Below are 12381 nucleotides of genomic sequence, written 5' to 3' on the forward strand. Positions count from 1 at the left end.
CTGATGTGTGTGTGTGTGTGTGACATACATATATATACACACACATATGGATATAAACATTTATCTCTCTTTCCACTCCCTCTACCCCAACAGATCTTTGGAGTCATCTCTGGTATTCTGAGTACACTAAATGTATTTAACATTGCACAACCTTGAAAGCTATTGGGTGTACTTGAAAGAGTCTAGGTGTTGGAGTCTGACAAGCTTGGGTTCAAAGTCAGGATCTTCCTCATAGGTGAGTTAGCCTAAACAATGATCTCTCTGAACCCCAGTTTCTCTGTCTGTAAAAATTGATAATAATACCGATTGTATAGGACTTTTTTTTTTAATTTTTAAAATTTATTTATTTTTTGGCTGCATTGGGTCTTCGTTGCTGTGCTCGGGCTTTCTCTAGTTGGCAGCAAGCAGGGGGCTACTCTTTGTTGTGGTGTGCAGGCTTCTCATTACGGTGGCTTCTCTTGTTGCAGAGCACGGGCTCCAGGCGTGCAGGTTTCAGTAATTGTGGCACGCGGGCTCAGTAGTTGTGGCTTGCGGGCTCTAGAGCACAGGCTCAGTAGTTGTGGTGCACGGGCTTAGCTGCTCCACAGCATGTGGGGTCTTCCCAGACCAGGGCTCGAACCTGTGTCCCCTGCATTGGCAGGTGGATTCTTAACCACTGCACCACCAAGGAAGCCCCGATTGTATAGGACTTTTAATAAAGACTAGGGGAGATAATGTACATAGCACAGTGCCTAGCACAGAGCAGCTACTCCAAAGTGATGATGATTATTAATATGAAACATAAGTTGTCTTGAAGTGATATTTGTATTGGAGAAAACACTCAAGACTCCTCACTTTGAATCTCTGGCTTCTATTACAACTTAGCTCCCAAAATATGAAGCCAAATAAAGAGTCATAATCACAGTGTCCTGTACAATTTTTGGTGAAATGTATGTTGCAAAGTATTAAAATACTGCTTCAAGAGTTCTAAGACACATGCTTTTTCACATTTGAATGTTTTGGAAATCAGAATGAGCTTTACAATCATTGTCAAAATAAACATGTCAACTGCCAGGTAGAGGAGTTGCTAAGAGGAATTATCATTTGCTTGTAATGGGTGAATTCAGCCAAATCTTTCAGAATAAAGAATTTTCAAAGCTAAGCGATGTTGGTGTTTACGCTTCACTCAGATGCAAAACATCTGTCTGTCAAGCTCTTTCAAGAGAATCTGTTGCACTTCCTGCAAGATGTAATCAGTTAAAGAAAAAAATTTAAGATTCTAAATCAGGGGTGCTACAGAGGTCAAACTCACAGGCACTTTTATGAAAATATTGCCTCTGCTTAGCAACAACTGCAAATGTTCTAGTGAATCCAAGAAATCTTTGGGATATGAGTGAAGACTGGGTAATTATATGAATAAAATGTACTCTATTTGCTGGTAAAAAATTGTGTGTATTGAATACTGCATTTTTTTCTCTCTCAGAATAAACCTGTCTTTTAATCAGACAAATTAATCTCTTTTCTTCTACTTGTCAGATTCAGCAGAGAAAGCTTCTCACTTTTTAAATCACCTAAAACAGGGTTAAATATAATTAAATTTATACTTAAGATGTCTGCACTCTACACAGGTTATACTTCAGTAAAACTCTGAAAAATTATAGATATATGACCGTGTGCATTTAGCTTGAATAGTTGAAGATTTATCAAAATATAACCAGTTACAGTTTTCAAACTAGTAGATGCAACTGCTTATAGAACATACCTTCTCAGCCAAGTCCTAGGCACTCTACACATGTTATTTAATAACAGCTAGCATTTATCCAGCATTTACTATGTGCCAGATATTTGCAAAGGGTGTACCAACAATCTCATTGAAACTTTAAAAGAACTTACAAGGTGGGTGTTATTGTTTTTACAATGAGGAAACTCATATTTAAGGCATATATGAGTTAGTTACTTACAAGAGGTCACACAGCTGGAAAGTAGTCAGGGAAACATGAGAATCTGGGCAGTTTGACTCCAAAGGCTTTCATTTATGTACTTCTTCACAGTCCTCTCAAAAATACACACGGTTGGGGCTTCCCTGGTGGCGCAGTGGTTGAGAGTCCACCTGCCGATGCAGGGGACGCGGGTTCGTGCCCCGGTCTGGGAGGATCCCACATGCCGCAGAGCCATGGCTGCTGAGCCTGCGCGTCCGGAGCCTGTGCTCCGCAACGGGAGAGGCCACAACAGTGAGAGGCCCGCGTACCGCAAAAAAAAAAAAAAAAAAAAAAAAAAAAAAAAAAACACGGTAGGTTCTGTTGTCCTTATTTCACAGATGAGCACCCTAAAGCTCAGAGAGGTTAAGTAGCCTGACTGTAACACACAGCCGGTATGGGGGAGAGCCAGGATTCGTACCTGGGCCTGTCTCCAAAGACCCTGTTGGCTCCTGTCTAACAATGTAATGCCCTTCTTAGGGAGAATATGTTCTTTAGACGTGGTTTTCTTAACATCACAGTACTGGATAGCCTAAGAGTGGGAAGGAATAGGGGTGGGGAGGGTGGAGGAGGAAAGAGAACAGAGGGAGCAGCTCCCAGGCCTCCAAGGGAGTTGCCACTGATCTCTAATCTCAGCACTGCAGAAATTGGAACTTTCCTCTTGAAGTCACCTTGTTTAGTTGCTCTGACTGTGAATGCAGTTGCCAATGAAATTCAGTTCACATCCATTGGGATATTGTACCACCAATTTTCTCTAACTTGGAAATGCACTTTCCTTTCTCCCCATCCGTTTCCTAGTTTGCCCCTATACACCTACCCCTCTTAAGAGAAAAAACAGAACATAAAAAGAATCCAGGACTTTAGGAAGTATATTCCTCAAAACGTAGAAACCTTCTGTGGGCCATCTCTGTTGTCTTGCTCAGAGGAGCCGACAGGAGTGGCCATGCTGCGCCCCTCAAGGCCAACCCGGAAAGTCAGGCCTATTTCAGCTTCCTCTCTGACTTGTTCTTCATAAATTAGTACCAATCCTTTAGATTCCAAACATACCAATGTTATAAAATGCTAGTTTCAACAATAATTTATTTGAGACCATTTAAATTGGCTGCACTTTTCTTTATTAGGAACTAAAAATTATGATTGGGTCCCCTCCCCTGCCAGTGGAAAAAAGCTTCATTTCTTCCTACCCTGAAGATACAATAACGAACCAGGAACTCACTGGTTAGAGAGCACTGAAAATCAAAGTACTCTTTTGGCATTTTTCGCATTTGAGACGCCATGCACTAGTTGCAGCTTGAGAAATTTTGAAAGAATTCTCTAAAGTTTGGGTTCTAGAGACAAAGGGGAAACAGATATTGGAACCACTTTACAAAATTGCAGACCTTTAATGGACTGCAGTAGTTTTTACCCAGAGGAACATGTACTCATTGCTGTGTGGTTCTCCATCAACGTCCCTGGTAATATTGTGTGTTGTAAGGAAAGGTAGTACTTTCTGATCAGCATCGACCTAAACAGTAAAAGTTAAAACTTTAAAAAATTTTCCATGAGGTCTTTCATTAGAAATTTTTATAAAGTAAAAGTTTAAAAAAAAAAAAAAAAAGACTTCCTCAGTCCACGTGTTTTGAATGTTTGCCTTTTAAATTGTGGGTTAGGGCTGTGTCATTTTCTTCTTTGTGTTCGATTTCCTTTTCAGCTGTTATACAGCTACATGTTTAGCACCTTTGGCCATCAAGAGGGTTGAAAAAGAAAACAAACTACCTCTCACGATTCTAGTTATGGGTCTGTATCCCAGTCCCTGTTAACTCAAAGTCAAAGCTCCACCGATGCTAGGATTCTGAGCTTAAACCTCCACTCACAAGAGAAGGGGTCGGATAGGAAGTGAAGACAAGAAATTATTTTTTTTTAGTTTTATTGAAGTATAGTTGACTTACAATGTTGTGTTAATTTCTGCTGTACAGAGAAGTGATTCAGTTATACATATATATTCTTTTTCATGTTCTTTTCCATTTCAGTGTATCACAGGATATTGAATATAGTTCCCTATGTTATACAGTAGGACACTGTTGTTTATCCATCCTATATATAATAATTTGCATTTGCTAATCTGAAACTCCCAATCCTTCCCTCTTCCTTCTCCCTTGGCAACCACAAGTCTGTTCTCTATGTCTGTGAGTCTGTTTCTGTTTCATAGATAGATTCACTTGTGTCATATTTTATATTCCACATGTAAGTGATATCATATGGTATTTGTCTTTCCCTTTCTGACTCACTTCACTTAGTATGATAATCTCTAGGTCCATCTATGTTGCTGCAAATGGCATTATTTCATTCTTTTTATGACTAATATTCCATTGTGTATATATATATATATATATATATATATATATATATATATATACACCACATCTTCTTTATTCATTCACCTGTCGATGGACATTTAGTTTGCTTACATGTCTTGGCTATTATAAATAGTGCTGCTACGAACATAGAGGTGCATGTATCTTTTCAAATTATAGTTTTGTCTAGGTATATGCTCAGGAGTAGGATTTCTGGATCATATGGCAAATCTATTTTTAGTTTTTTGAGGAACTTCCATACTGTTTTCCATAGTGGTTATGCTAATTTACATTCCCACCAACAGTGTAAGAGGGTTCCCTTTTTTCCACACCCTCTCCAGCATTTATTATTTGTAGACTTTGTAATGATGGTCATTCTGACTGGTGTGACGGGGTATCTCATTGTAGTTCTGATTTTCATTTGTCTAATAATTAACGATGATGAACACCTTTTCATGTGCTTCTTGGCCATCTGTATGTCTTCTTTGGAGAAATGTCTGTTTAGGCCTTCTGCCCATTTTTTGATTGGGTGGTTTGGTTTCTCTTATATTGAATTGTATGAGCTGTTTGTATCTTTTGGAAATTAAGCCCTTGTCGGTTGCATCATGTGCCAATATTTTCCCCCAGTCCATAGGTTGTCTTTTCAATTTGTTTATGGTTTCCAAGAAATTCTTTTTAATTAAAGAAGTAGAGTCTAAAAGCAATGGTTATGAAAGTTGAAAAATGCTGGACTGCCCAATGCATTTGAATATTGGGAGTTGTAATATGAATGCCCCTTTTCATAACTATTTCAGTAGTTTAAGCAATCATCCACCCCCGGCAAGACCTTCATCTGGTCACTAGACAGAGAGGCCCAACTAGACTCTGGTATAAAGTTCCTGTTTAATAAGGTCGTCTGTTTTTGAAAACCTGTGATGGGTTTAAGTATCCTGGGGCAGAATTCCTAGGCAGTCCTCTTTTTTAGGAGAAGCGGAATCTACAGAGCATTGAGAGACATGAAATACCAGTCAGTAAGGGCCTCCCTGGCTACAGCTGTGTTGATGGGGGATGAACAGGGGTGCACACTGCAGTCTAAGGCCGTGTTTACACATTTCCCACATTTAGAGCTAAGTTCAAATGCCTGCCTTGCCATTTACCAATCCTGTGATTTAGGGAAAGTTACTTAACTGCCCGAAGCCTCACTTTTGTCATCTGTAAAATGGGAATAACGATGCTCACTGCCTTATAGGGTTGTTGTAAGGGCCAAATGTATGTAAAGCCTTTTAGCACAGCACCAGGCACATCACATATGCTAAGGAAGGATTAAAATGTGTTTCTATCCTTTCATTACTCAGGTCATTTTAACTGTATGATTCGTATGTGTGATAAGAGAGTTTACAAAACAATTCACACCACTTGGAGTTTTCATGGGTAGCAGGAAGCTGTAAGTTCTGCTCTGGGAAACGGTGCTTTCTTGGCTTCGCATTGAGGAGTTTAGGAGTTAGAGTGGCCTCTCACACCTTTCAGGCCTTGAACCTGTCTGTGGGGCTCTGGGAAATGCAAAAGGGCGGAGGGAGCTGGCTACCTGCAGAGGACAGGGAAGCATCAGCCTCACCCTTCATCCTCAGCCTTCTCAGCCCCCTGCCCTCAGACTCTTGGGCCTAGGACTGTGTGTGGTCAAGGAGGGTGGCTGGCAGCCGAGGTGACAGTCTGTGTGTGCGGGCAGCCAGCTGGGGGTGGGGGCATCAAGAGCTGCGTGCGGGAGACTGGCATCTACCGGGGCTGGCATGGTTGGCTCACTGCAGGCCTGGAAGGACACACCCTTTGGATCAAGTACGGGAAACTGGGGCCCAGGGTAAACACCAAGCCCAGCAAGGAGGGCCCCAAGTCCCTTCCCAGGCCGACTCAGGGATTTGAGCAACTTCTCCTCCACCCGCTCACAGGCGGACAATGGAACTCACAGAATGGGGGCCTTCCTTCCTTCCTTCTCCGACCGCAGGCCTGTTGGTCAGCAATAGCCTCAGGGAATTGTAATCCTTCTGGAGAAAGAAATCACAGGCCAGGGCTGCAAACGGGCAGTTCAGTGAAAACCTATTCAATTCAAGGAGTGCCTGCAGAGCTCTGTACTTAGCTCCACTGCAGAGAGGGAGGAGCTTGGTGGCTGCCCCGATACCAGCCCTCTTTGGCCCTTTCTTCTCTTCCATGGAGACTACTGCAAACCTTCACCATTCTTAAAAATTGGTAGGAAAAAGACCAACAACCCAACAGGAAAATAGGCAAGGATATTGTATTAAGATTCTCCAGAGAAACAGAACCAACGGGATGTACACAGATATATAGAAAGAGATTTATCCTGAGGGATTGGCTCATGTGATTATGGAGACTGAGCAGTTCCATGATCTGCTGTGTGCAAGCTGGAGGCCCAGGAAAGCCAGTGGTGTAATTGAGTACGAATCTGAAGGCCTGAAAACCAAGGGAGCTGATGGTATAAATCTCAGTCCCAGAGCAGAAGAATATGAGATGAGATATCTCAAGTCAGGCAATAAGGCAAGAAAAAATGGATGAATTCTTCCTTTCTCCTGTTCTATTCTGGCCTTCAGTGGATTAGATGAAGCCCACCTGCATTGGGGAACAAGATCTACTTTACTGAGTCCACAGATTCAAATGCTCACCTCATCTGGAAATATGCTCAGAGATAGCCAGAAATGATGTTTCATCTGGGCACCTCATGGCCACTCAGGTTGACCCGTAAATCTTTAGAGGGCAATTCTGTCCCTACACACGCTTCCCACTGTGAGCTAAGAAGTATGTACAAGAACTGGTTAAAGAAAGTATATTTCATAATGGGGTGGATTTTTTTGTGCTGATGTGGAACCATCTTCAAGATAAAATGTTAAGTGAAAAAATGTGGCTCAGAACAGGGCATGGAATATCTCTGAAAGGAGGTTCAAGAGACAGGTCCCTGGGGTTGCCTCCAGAAAGAAGGGCTGGAGGGCTGGGCTGCTGGGGTACAGCACAGACTTACATTTCACTGTATACTCTTGGATTTTTCAAAATCATGGCATGTGTTTCTTTTTTAATTTAAAAAATACTCATTTTTATTTTTTTTAAAGAAAACCTCCATTCTCTTCTACCCTTTTAATCCTGCAAACTTCCCTCTCATGCTTAACCGATTATCTTGCCCTCCAGTAACAGAAATAAAAACCTCAGTGAGAACATCTTGAAACTCCTTCACATTTTCTATTCCTTTCCCAGTCCCTGGATGTCCTCCCCAGCCTTCCCCAAGACCAAGCCTCTTTTTGCTGAACGCTCAGCCCCTCTCTCCCTCCCAAGTTTTTATCATTGATGTTTAAATTCACCAGAGTCCCCTAAATCTTAAACCACTGCCAAGCAGTCACCCCTGCTTCTCTTTTCCCTTCTATGGTTAAACTTCTTGAGAGCGTTGTCTACACTGTTCCTTTCCCCGTGCTCACTCTGCAACCTGGCTTCTGCCTTCACCACCAACCACCCCACCCCGTGCCCCCCGCGAACTTGCCCCTTCAAAATCACATGACCGCCATGTTGCTAAAATCACTGGACATCTCTTCTTGGGCACCTACAGCTCTTCTTGAGCACACTCATCTATTCGTTCAGCTAGCTTCAGTTACCATGTCTATATCTTTAGTCTAGACCCCTCAACTAATTAACTAACTAACTAAAGAACTAACTATATACTGGTCATCTACTTTGGGTGTCCCACAGGTACCTCAACCTCAGCATGCTGAGACCTGTCTCCCCTCCAGTGTTCTCTCTCTCAGTGGACAGCTCTGTCATCCATCTGGTTGGCCAAACCCAAAACCTGAGAGTCATCCTGTCTGTCACCTTCCCCCTGCCCTGATTTCCCATAGCCAACCTTCCAGTTACCCTATGAACCTGCCCCCTCTGCTACTGTCCTAGTTCAGGCCATCGTTTTCTCTGTATCATTACAACAGCTTCACCTCAATCAATTATCCACACTCCCTGCTATAACCCTTTTAATGGGCAACCCCTACCCTCAGGATAAATTCCAAATTCCTTGACATGGTTACAAGACTTTTCATGACCATTCACTACGCCTCATTCACCAACCACCCCCCTGCATTCTCAGATCCAGCCCTACTGAACTTCTTGCAGTTTTTGCATACCCTGTTCTTGCTCACTCTGAGTCTTTTGAATATGTGGCTCCCTCTAACTGGAGGTCTCTTTTCTTCTTGTCTCCTTGATAACTTCTACTCATCCTTCAGGTCTCAGCTTAAAGCTTTCTACTTCCAGAAACTCTGTAATGTAATTGTTTATTTAGTACTGATTCCTCCACAAGATTGAAATTTTTTTTTTATAAACTTATTTTATTTTAATTTTTTTTTTTTGGCTGCGTTGGGTCTTTGCTTTCTCTAGTTGCAGTGAGCGGGGGCTACTCTTCTTTGTGCGGTCTTCTCATTGCGGTGGCTTCTCTTGTTGCGGAGCATGGGCTCTAGGTGCGCGGGCTTCAGCAGTTGTGGCTCGCGGGCTCTAGAGTGCAGGCTCAGTAGTTGTGGCACATGGGCTTAGTTGCTCCGCAGCATGTGGGATCTTCCTGTACCAGGGCTCAAACCTGTGTGCCCTGCATTGGCAGGCAGATTCTTAACCACTGTGCCACCAGAGAAGCCCAAGATTGAAATTTAAGATGGAGTTTATGCCCTCCTAGAACATCACTCTGCCCCCTGCCACAGCCTTTGGCACATAGTACGTGCCAAATGATCATTGCAGGAATTAATGAAGGCACCATCAACGCTCATCTCACAATGCATTTTAACAAAGAAGCGTAAATGGAGTCTGGCTGCTTTTGTGGAATCCTTAGGGGCAAACAGCTTAGCCAGAAGTACCCTACAGAGTTAAAATTACAATTCTGACTAATTTGTTAGAACTGTCCCTCTGGTGATATATTTTAGAATTTATAGAAATTTTGCAATAGTACATGACTTCATCTTCCTTTTTAAAACTGTGTGTGTGTGTGTGTGTGAGAGAGAGAGAGAGAGAGAGAGAGAGAGAGAGAACAACTTTGCCAAATTGGCCATTGTAGTCTAGTGGTTTGAACCAGAAATCTGTGAAAAGATTGTTCTTTAGGAAATTGTCCAAAAATTATCCTGGAGGCAAGACTAAAGTAACTGTGTTTTTTGTTTTTTTTTTTTTTTTTTTTTTTTGCAGTACGTGGGCCTCTCACTGTTGTGGCCTCTCCCTTTGCGGAGCATAGGCTCCGGACGCGCAGGCTCAGCGGCCGTGGTTCACGGGCCTAGCCGCTCTGCGGCATGTGGGATCTTCCCGGACCGGGGCACGAACCTGTGTCCCCTGCATTGGCAGGCGGACTCTCAACCACTGGGCCACCAGAGAAGCCCAGTAACTGTGTATTTTAGTTTATTTATTTATTTATTTATTTATTTATTTATTTATTTTTGCAGTACGCGGGCCTCTCACTGCTGTGGCCTTTCCCGTTGCGGAGCACAGGCTCTGGACGCGCAGGCTCAGCGGCCATGGCTCACGGGCCCAGCCGCTCTGCGGCATGTGGGATCCTCCTGGACCGGGGCACAAACCCACGTCCCCTGCATCGGCAGGTGGACTCTCAACCACTGCGCCACCAGGGAAGCCCCGACTGTGTATTTTAAAATGTACTTTAGGGACTTCCCTGGTTGTGCAGTGGTTAAGAATCCGCCTGCCAATGCAGGGGACACCGGTACGAGCCCTGGCCCAGGAAGATCCCTCATGCTGCGGAGCCACTAAGCCCATGTGCCACAACTACTGAGCCTGTGCTCTAGAGCCCGCGAGCCACAACTACTGAGCCCGTGTGCCACAACTACTGAAGCCCGTGCACCTAGAGCCCTTGCTCTGCAACAAGAGAAGCCACCGCAATGAGAAGCCTGTGCATGGCAACAAAGAGTAGCCCCTGCTCACCGCAACTAGAGAAAGCCCATCCGCAGCAACAAAGACCCAACGTGGCCAAAAATAAATAAATTAATTAATTAAAATAAAATGTACTTTAGTGGCAGCTATAGACAAGTACGGTTTGTATTGTCTAAGAAATTGTAACATGTAGATATCTGAAGTGCATTGTTGAAATAAAGCTATGTATACATTCCAAGGCTCAGGGCTGACCAGTGTCAGAATTAAGAATGTCAGTTGTTGGCAGAAGAAAATGTATGGAAGCTAGAAAACATGTCTATTTTTCTCTAATTCTGAGAAGTGGGGGATAAAATCAATGAGCATGTGAATCCAAGTAATCTTCAGACAGAATTTCTAGGAGTGCAGTCGGAGTGAAAGCAAAATTTTTAGAAACTAAAAGAATTAAACATCAAGTCGAATAAATAAATAAAGCAGGAAGAGAAATGGCATCTGCCTAGTTTTTAAAAGAAGAGACCTAAAGTCGTTAGTTCTTAGCAAATCTCATGGAATTCCCAGTAAGAGGAAGAGAAAGCAAGAAAACATAATGAATGCTTACAGTGAAGTATCAAAGCTGTTTTCTTTTCCTTAGATCCAGAGCTGTAAAGAAGTACCCTCAACCAAATCATGCTCTCCATCTCCAGCCTGGCACCTCGCAGGATCTCTAGACCCGGAGCTGCATCCCCTCTCACCTTCTTACCCACACAGAACTGAGACTCCCTCCAGCCCCCCCCCCCAAATTCTGGTCTGAATCTTGTCAATTCTTACCACTTAATAGCTCCAGGGTCTGTCCACAGACACCAGCCTGGTGCAACCCCTACTCCGTCTTCCACCTGGCCTACGGGCAGGAAGGAGCCTCTGTGCTGTAGTGATCAAACAGTGGACTCAACAGATGGACTGCCTGGGTCACGGCCTGGTTTCAGCACTTGCCAACCAACGTTGGTCCAGTTGCTCTGTGTCTCAACCTCCTCTTCTGTGAAAAGAGGGGATGATAGCCTCTAGGTCTGTATGAGGATTAGAAGAGATAATGTGAATAAGTTCCTAGAACAATACTTGGTCCATGGTTTCATGTTTCCATAAACATTAACTCCCATTACTCCTTATTATTTCCTCACTTCCTTTCTTGCCACCTTTGAATTCATTTTCCTGGATTAATCATTTTCAAATAAACTCTGATCCTTCACCTTCCTGCTGAGAACACTTGCACAAGTTCTCTGTGGCTTTGAGGAAAAGCCTGAATGCTTACAGGGGCTTCCGGGGCCGGGTGTGGTCTGGTCCCCATCTCCCTCTCCAGTCCCATCCTGCACCCTCTCCCCTGGTTCTCAGGGCTCCAGACACTCTGACCTTCTTTCGGTTCTTCAAACCCTCTGAGCTTCCTCTCACCTCAGGGCTTTTACACAAGCTACTTCCTCTGCCCGGAATGCCAACTCATCCTTCCCGTCTCGTCCGGAGCCCCATCACTTCCTCAGGGAGACCTTGCCCAGCCTCTCTAACTAGGTCAAACCTCTCCATGGAACCCTGTATTTCTCCTCCATGGCACTTCTCAGAGGCCTAATCTGACACGTTTTCGTGTGGTTATTAGATTACATCTCTCTCACTGCTACAGTGGAAGCTCTATGAAGGCAGAAACCATGTCTGATTTCCATTTATTCCAACCCTCGAGCCTAGCATGGTTCCTGAGTATAACATGGAGGTGCTCAACTGACATCTTTGAAATAAGGAAGGAGGGAGGGAGGGAGAGGGAGGGAGGAAAGAAGAAGGCACACCCGGGTGGCCTTGCCTGTGCTGGAGGCCGCACTGTCTTGAGGATTTGCACAAGGAACCATCTCCTACCACAAGCCCTGTGTACTTTTCTCACCTCCCACTGCCTTTGATTCATTAAGGTGTTTAATTCTCAGTTCAATTCCAACATTTATTCTTAGGAAAAATGGCCCTTGCATTAGCATAACTGTGTGACCTCTGAATGCAATTTGTGACATATCTTTCCTAGTACAGACATTTGGTGGTTGCAAGAAAGGACAAGGTGATACATTGCAGAGGAAAAACTTCCACCTGACCAGATCCAAATGGGATCCCTTGTCCAGCTCATCAGCTGCTCCCTGGCATTTCTGTACCAAATTGAGGGGCAATCTATGGAAAGAAGAGAATGCGGGAGAGAAAGTCTTCCCTCAGCCACCATTTTAAAC

General features: G+C 43.7%; 1 protein-coding gene across 1 annotated transcript in view; it reads left to right on the forward strand.

Annotated features, from left to right (window-relative positions):
- LOC132486758 (uncharacterized) overlaps nt 1-11383 on the forward strand; it is a 105866-nt gene extending 94483 nt beyond the window's left edge. Inside the window, exon 4 of the mRNA XM_060094330.1 lies at nt 10788-11383. Within this exon, the coding sequence (XP_059950313.1) occupies nt 10788-10863 (76 nt within the window). The 3' untranslated portion in view covers nt 10864-11383. The remainder of the gene's footprint in view (nt 1-10787) is intronic.
- Nucleotides 11384-12381: the final 998 nt, after the last annotated feature.

Source organism: Mesoplodon densirostris, chromosome 3 (genome assembly GCF_025265405.1).
Source record: "Mesoplodon densirostris isolate mMesDen1 chromosome 3, mMesDen1 primary haplotype, whole genome shotgun sequence".
Taxonomy (NCBI): domain Eukaryota; kingdom Metazoa; phylum Chordata; class Mammalia; order Artiodactyla; family Ziphiidae; genus Mesoplodon; species Mesoplodon densirostris.